Source organism: Scyliorhinus canicula, chromosome 13 (genome assembly GCF_902713615.1).
Source record: "Scyliorhinus canicula chromosome 13, sScyCan1.1, whole genome shotgun sequence".
In the NCBI taxonomy this organism is placed as follows: Eukaryota; Metazoa; Chordata; class Chondrichthyes; order Carcharhiniformes; family Scyliorhinidae; genus Scyliorhinus; species Scyliorhinus canicula.
In genome coordinates, this window is record NC_052158.1 from 144335925 (window position 1) to 144343905 (window position 7981).

General features: G+C 49.3%; 1 protein-coding gene across 7 annotated transcripts in view; it reads right to left on the reverse strand.

The window, feature by feature from the left end:
* The window catches only part of LOC119976291 (transmembrane protein 145-like), a 74715-nt gene extending 69327 nt beyond the window's left edge, over window positions 1–5388 (reverse strand). For all 7 annotated transcript variants that reach the window (XM_038816714.1, XM_038816717.1, XM_038816715.1 and 4 more), the window contains exon 1: window positions 5217–5388. In XM_038816714.1, the coding sequence (XP_038672642.1) occupies window positions 5217–5321 (105 nt within the window). In that variant the 5' untranslated portion in view covers window positions 5322–5388. The remainder of the gene's footprint in view (window positions 1–5216) is intronic.
* Between the last annotated feature and the right edge of the window lie 2593 nt (window positions 5389–7981).

A 7981-nucleotide genomic window follows, 5' to 3' on the forward strand; every position in this document is an offset into this window, starting at 1 on the left:
TGTCCTGCAACCCCAGGGCTAACAAGCCAGGAAAGGGCTGCAGCTCTGTCCTTATAAAGTCCTGAGCCTGCAGGTACCTAAAGCCATTCCCCAATTCATTCACTTCCTCCAACTTCGCAAACTTTCCCCCTGTAAACAAATCGGCAAAGCGATCCCTGCCTGCCGCCACTCCAGAAACCTCGCATCCAGCCCTGCCGTTGCAAACCTATGGTTGTCGCAGATCAGTGCCTACACCGAGGCACCCTCTAGCCCCAGATGCTGCCGCCACTGCCCCTACACCCTTAGGGGTGATACCACCGCTGGGCTCATGGAGAACCTGGCCGGCGAGAACGGTAGAGGCGCCAGCAACAAACCCCTTAAACACGTATCCTTGCACAATGCTACCTACATCCGTCCCCTCACTCACGGCCCACTTCCTCATCATAGTGATATTCGCCGCCCAGTAATAATCATATTCGGCAGCGCCAGCCCTCTCCCCCAACTTCTCCAAGAAAGCCCTCCTTAACCGCGTGGTCTTCCCCACCTACACAAATCCAGAGATCAATCTATTAACCTTCTTAAAAAAACAACTTGGGGACGAAGATTGGGAGGTTCTGAAACACAAACAGAAACCTTGGCAGCACCGTCATTTTTACTGTCTGCACCCGCCCTGCCAGCGACAGCACATCCCACCTCTTAAAGACGGCCCTCATCTGCTCCACCAAGCCATGTTCAGCTTGTGCATCTGCACGCAGCTCCACGATACCTGGACACCCAAATATCGAAAACTCACCCCCACCATCCTAAATGGCAACTCCGCCGGCCTCCTTTCCTGCCCTCTAGTCTCATTTGGGAACACTTGCCTTCTCAACTGATGGACCAGCATCCTTCTTGTCTTCTCCCCGCATTCATATGCTGCCCCTCTGGCCTTCCGCAACTGCTCCACCGTCTTCCCTGTAGCAACTAGCCCAAACTCCATCTGGAGCCTCCCTCCCCTTCAACAGCAGGTGCAGGTTGCGAGCGGTTGGGGAGGGCGGGGGGGCTCTGTAGGTACAACATTTCTAGTTTGGTGGGGAGGGTGAAAGCTAATCTGGCAGGTGCGATAGTCTCCCTTTGTCACTGGCGGTTCCGGTACAGGTGGTTAAAATGAACGTGCTGACGTGATTGCTGTTTATTTTTCGATGCCTGCCGATTTTCCTGCCAACGGCATTTTTTAAGAGAGATTGAAGGGATGAATACCTCGTTCATATGGGGAGGGAAGGTGGCCAGAATTTAAAAAGTGTTGCTACAGAGAGGAAGGCAGGCAGGGGGTTTGGGTCTTCTGAACCTGATGTATTATTACTGGGAAGCGAATGTGGAGAAGGTGCGGAGCTGGGTCAGAGGGGTTGGCGCCCAATAAATCAGAATGGAGGAGAGTTTGGGTAGGGTCGGGATTGAAGGCGCTAGTGACAGAGCCGCTCCAGACAACCCCGGGGAGATACTCAGGGAGTCCGGTAGCAATAGCTTCATTGAGAATTTGAGACATTGAGAGCAGTTTCAACAGCACTGGGTTGGGGGCAGGGTCAAAGGAAATGCCATTTCAGGAGAACCATAGATTTGAGCCAGGGAAGTGGGATGGAAATTTTCAGAGATGGGAGGAGAAAGGAATTAGGGCACCAAAAGATTTGTTTCTTGGGGGTCGTTTTGCGGGACTGAAGGAGTTGGGAGCAAAGTATGGGCTGGAGGAAGGGGAAATATTTAGATACATGCAGGTTCGAGATTTTGCCAGAAAGGAGATAGAGCTTCCCAGTAGAGCCGGCTTCCACATTGCTGGAGGAGGTGCTGACGACAGGGGGACTGGAGAAGTGAGTAGTATCGGCAGTTTACGGGGCTATTTTGGAGGAGAAGGCGCCGCTAGAAGGGATCAAGGCAAAGTGGGAGGAAGAGTTGGGAGAGGGTATGGAGGAGGGGTTCTGGTGTGAGGTGCTCCAGAGGGTGAACGCCTCCACCTCGTGTGCGAAGTTGGGGCTGATACAGCTGAAGGTGGTGTATAGAGCGCACCTTGCAAGGGCGAGGATTAGCCGGCTCTTTGAGGGGGTAGAAGATGTATGTGAACGTTGCAGTGGGGGCCCTGCAAACCACAGTCATATGTTTTGGTCCTGTCCAAAGCTGGAGGATTGCTAGAAGGAGGTGTTTAGGGTAATCTCTAAAGTGGTGCACGTGAAACTGACCCGGGCCCTCGGGAGGCCATATCCGGGGTGTCGGACCGGCCAGGGTTGGAAACGGGTGTGGAGGCAGATGTTGTAGCCTTCGCAAAGTTGATCGTGCAAAGGCAGATCCTGTTAGGGTGGAGATCAACCTCTCCACCCTCTGCCGTGGCGTGGGATCTGCTGGGATTCTTGAGGCTTGAAAAGGTCAAATTTGAACTGAGGAAACGGATGGGAAAGGAAATTCATGGGTGTTATTCATTATACACTTCCGAGAATTGGATCACATCAAACATTACGGGGGTTGGGGGCTGGGGGGGGTTATGGGGGCTGGGAGGGTTGGGGGAGGGGGGACTGTATGTGTGAATGGTGACTATGGGTAATTCCTGATTCCTCTTTGTCATTTGTTTATGTTAACATGCAGGCTAATGTTTGGGGGTTTGGTGGGAGGATGGGATCGTTGTCATTGATATGGGGATTGACATTACATTCGTTACTGATTATTTTTTATTGTAGGGTGTAAATTTAGGAGAAAATGTGAAGGAGAATTTAAAAAAATTTTTTTTTTTAAACCCACCCCCCGCCTCAAACAAATAAACGATCCCCTTCCCATCCCCCACACTTTCCTCCTTACAACTCTCCACTTCACTCCCATTAACTAGCCCACCCACTTGCATGGTGGGCCCCACCCAAGGCCTCCAACCATCCTTCCTTCCTCCAGTTCCCCTCGTCCCCCCAACCATCCATCCCTCAAGAGTAACAAAAAGCACATTGCTTCCCCGTCAAAACCTGTCCCCGAAAACCCATCACCAAACACTTTAAAGAACACACAAAATTCCTCCGAAGTTCAATGACCCCTCCAGTTCATTGCACCTTCTAAATTCCATCGCCTCCTCTGGCTTGTCGAAATAAAACTCTTGCCAACATTGAGGGCATTTAAAAGTTTATTGGATAAGCATATGGATGATAAGGGCATAGTGTAGGTTCGATGGCCTTTAGTTTTTTTCCATGTCGGTGCAACATCGAGGGCCGAAGGGCCTGTACTGCGCTGTATCGTTCTATGTTCTATGCTTCTGGAAAGTCACCCACAGGCGGGCCGGCACAGTAACCCAAACTTCACCCTTTTTGAAGAAGGCAGCCTTAATATGGTTAAACCCGGCCCTCCTCTTTACCAGCTCCACACCCATATCCTGGTACACCCGCAGCTCGTTCGCTTCCCATTTACATTTCCTGGTCTGTCTCACCATCAAAGGATCTTCTCCTTGTCAAGAAAGTGGTGCAACCGCCCCACCATCACCTTCGGCGGTTCGCCTGCCTGTGGCCTCCTCAGCACCCTGGGCGCCTGGTCCACCTCCAGGGGCCGATCAAAGAACCCCCACTATCAATTTCTCCAGCATCTTTGCCACATACACCGGGGCCTCCGCACCTTCAATGCCTTCAGGCATCACGACAATCCTTAGGTTTTGCCTTCTGGAGCAATTTTCCAAGTCTTCCACCTTAGTTTTTTCTGGCTCTCCCACATCACTCTCATCTCAGCCACTAATGAGGCCAACTACACCTCATGCTCCCCCGTCGCCACTTCCACTTTCTGGATCACAGGGCCCTGGTACTCCAGTCTCTGCTCCACTTGCTTGATCCCAGATCTCAGCAGTTCCACCACCTTGGCTACGTCTTCCAGGGCCTCTTTCCTTTGGTGCCGAAAGTTATCATTCAGGAACTCCACCAACTGTTCCACCTACCACTGGGCAGGCAGCCCAACCCCCTTGCCCGCTGCCATCTTTCCCTGTGGCACACCACAAAACCTGCTCCAACAGCACTTTCTTTCTCTTGGAACTTCACTGATCCATGCACCAGCCACACCAGAGGAGTATTACCTTCCCCAAACACTCCTATACCATTTTGCCCTCAAAAACTCTGTCCTTCGGGCAGGGAAAAGACAAAAAAAATACTGCCTTGAGCGGGAGCTACCAAATGTGCAACCACTTACTCCATGGCCACCACCGGACATCAGTTAACTGCAAACATGACCAGCCGCAACTGACCCAAATGACAATGTCCCAGGTTTGAACCAGCCACAGAAATTCTGGAGGCCCATTCTTGAGGATGGGCCAGGGAAGATTGCTTGAGGATGGTCGAAGGAAGATGTGGCCACATTTTAAAAATAAATTTAGAGTACCCAATTAATTTTTTCCGATTAAGCGGCAATTTAGCGTGGCCAATCCTCCTACCCTGCACATCTTTGGATTGTGGGGGTGAAATCCACGCAAAAAATGGGGAGAATGTGCAAACTCCACACGGACAGTGACCCAGAGCCGGGACCGAACCTGTGACCTCGGCGCCGTGAGGCAGTAGTGCTAACCACTGCACCACCGTGCTGCCCCAAGGTGTGGCCACTTGAAGAACAGCTCAAATTGTGATTGTAGCCACCCAAGTCAGGCCATCGTCCAGACTGAACTCGCAAGAGATCCATTCCTGGTGGCATCGCAACCCTTCATAATGCAGCAGCTAAAGTCATTGAGGGGACCATTAACTCCGACATTGAACTATAACTGCTTCCTTAGCCACCTAAATAAGAGAATTCATAACATTGTAATTAGTAAATTTAAAGCCATGTATCTATGTTTATCAGTGATTGAATGTAGACGGCTGACTTTGCAATCTGCCCACAATTGCTCTGAAGATGCCCTTTGTACAGATAAAATGACACGGGTGGCTAAAGTTTTAAAGTGTCACTCCTAACAGAGATTGGGTAAGAAGAAAAAACATTGATTTCAGCACCCCATTCGTAACCAAAAAGTAACAAACAGTTCGCAGCCTGGGATATGGTTATTCAACCTTAATTTGCTGGAGCCCTCTCAGAATTGGATAGGAAAAAGGTGCAATAGGGAAATGAGGGTTGGGCAGATCATGTCATTTCCCAAAATCAAAGAAAACAAAAATCTGGACACTTGTACCCACAGTGGAGAGGCCAATGGCTGAGAAGAGACTCTCTCCTTCGTTACCTCAACCGTCTTTAAGTGCTAAATGATTTTTTTTTTAAAGGAAGGATACCTTGTCAGTCTCCATTCTCCCGGTTTCGTACTTCCCACTAACTAATGGCAAATAAACGATGAGGAAAGGGTAGAGCAGCGAGCCGGGCTGCCCGGGAACACCCATCCACCGACCTGACGAACTGGCCCACGGTTGACTCAGGGCCACCCGGGCGAAGCCGCTCAACGGCAAGCGCGCCCGCGCCTAACGGACGGGTCACGTGGGGCCCTGGGCGCGCGGGCACACACCGGTCAGAGCGCGCGCAAAAGCCAGCGTCTCCCCAATCAGGGAGGAAAACACGTGACGTAATAAAAAAGAGGCTGGACCGCCTGCTGATTGGGCAGTCGCGGCAGTGATTGACAGCCCCAAGGGCCAATCGGGATGGAAAAAGCCCCTCTCCGTCTCCCCCTGGTCCTCCACGCTGGGGAAATCAAGGGGATGTGAGGGAGTAGGTTCTTTTGACTCCAAGCTCATTTTCTTCAAACCCACTGATTTAACTCTTCGCCCTCGCTGTTTGCGACCAACCCATTAAAAATAAGCGGATGTTGCAATCCTAAACATAAACACTGCTCTTCCCCCTCCCGCCAAGCGACAGCAAAGGGTTAGTTAGCCAGTACAAGCCAACCAACCATCACAAGACAGCATGTGATTTGTGATCGTGAATGATAATCAGCGGGGAAGCTGGTGTTGCACTGACAATGTTTCCTCTGATGTTGGTTTTCGTTCCATTCGATTACTATTCACTGAGTGTTGTTCATGCGGGTTTTTCGGCAGGAATGTTTCAATTCTCGAAAATACTGGTACAATCTGGAAACCAGAACTTGGGGGTCATAAATGGAAGCCACAGTGATCACCGACCAATTTAGTAGAGAAATTCCTTTCGAGCAGAGAGTGGGCAGAATGTGGAACTTGGTACCTCAAGAGGCAATTGAGTCAAAGTGCTGTGGTACGTTAAAGGGGAAGCTTGCTCAGCACATAAGGGAGAAAGCAGTAGGAGGATATATAGATGGAGTCGTAGAGATTTACAGCACAAAAAGAGGCCCTTTCGCCCACTGTGTCGCCAGCCTTCAAGCACTTATCTATTCTAATCTCATCTTCCAGCATTTGGCCCGTAGCCTTGTATGATCTAGACGGGGAGGGCTGGGAGGAGGCTTGTGTCAACGTTAGACACCAGCAATAGAGCTGTAGGCTTGAATGGCCTGTTTCTGAGCTGTAAATACTATACACTATATAATCACACAACCTATTTGCAGATTACATGTAATTACAGTGAATTGAGAGGATAGTGATAAACATCAAGAGGGCATAGGCTGGTATAATGGACAGGTGTGTGACAGGTAGGGCAGCACGGTGGCGCAGTGGGTTTGCACTGCGGCCTCACGGCACCAAGGTCCAAGGTTCGATCCCAGCTCTGGGACGCTGTCCGTGTGGAGTTTACACATTCTTCCCATGTTTGCGTGGGTTTCGCCCCCACAAACCAAAAATGTGCAAGCTAGGCAGATTGGACATGCTAAATTGCCCCTTAAATGAAAAAAATGAATTGGGCACTCTAAATTTTAAAAGAAAGATGTGTGACAGATTAAATTTAACATAAAGAAGTGTGAAGTGATACATTTTACTAATGAGAATGGGGAGAGGCTAAAGACTTCAATTCTAAAGAAAGGGCAGAAATACCTGAGGTTGTAGACACAGTAAAGGCTTTGCAACACACAGGAGGCCAATCGGCCCACAATGTCTGTTAAGAGATACCCAGCCTAATCTGTGACAGGGGTTATCCGGTCTAATCTCTTCCTGTTCCTAGCCAATTCCTGGCCTGCAGGTCATGGTAGCTCAAATGCTTTTTAATACACTGAAGGTTTCTGCTTCTACCATAATTAAGAAATATGCACAAAATAATAAAGCTGGAAGAGCAGGTTAAGAAAGTGGTTAAAAGGCAAACCGGATCTTGAGTTTTAGAAATAGTTACTGAGTACAAAAGCAAGGAAAATAGGAAATAGGAAAAGCGGGGGTGAATAATGCAGGGCTAGAGAGACTGATTTGCCAGCTAGGTGGGTCGCTTTGAATTTCTGGCGGTGGTGTGTGAGGTTAATTCTCCCCATGTGCATCATCAACCTACATTGTAAATAAAATTGCAGTGAGTGCAATGATTTTTAATTTGTGCATTTCTCCCATTTGAGGGAGGGACAGGTTCACCCTGAGATTTTTTTTTCCTTCAAACATATTAATATTTAAATCTTGAGGGGAAGGAATTGTCAAATATCGGTGTAAAATTAAATTCTGAATGTATGATGTTTTCTTAAAGCAGAAACTGTAAAGGAACAAAGTTGGAATTTTTTTAAAAAGGGCAGCACAGTAGCATGGTGGTTAGCATAAATGCTTCACAGCTCCAGGGTCTCAGGTTCGGTTCCTGGCTGGGTCACTGTCTGTGCGGAGTCTGCACGTCCTCCCGTGTGTGCGTGGGTTTCCTCCGGGTGCTCCGGTTTCCTCCCACAGTCCAAAGATGTGCGGGTTAGGTGGATTGGCCATGCTAAATTGCCCGTAGTGTCCTTAAAAGTAAGGTTAAGGGGGGGGTGGGTTGTTGGGTTACGGGTATAGCGTGGGTTTGAGTAGGGTGATCATTGTTCGGCACAACATCGAGGGCCGAAGGGCCTGTTCTGTGCTGTACTGTTCGATGAAGTCATGGTCAACTTTTTTTAAAACTGGTCGGCCTCAAATAAGTATTGTGCCCAAGTTCTGGCCTCCTCAGTTCAAGAAAGATGTAAATGCTTCAGTGCAGGTGCAAAACA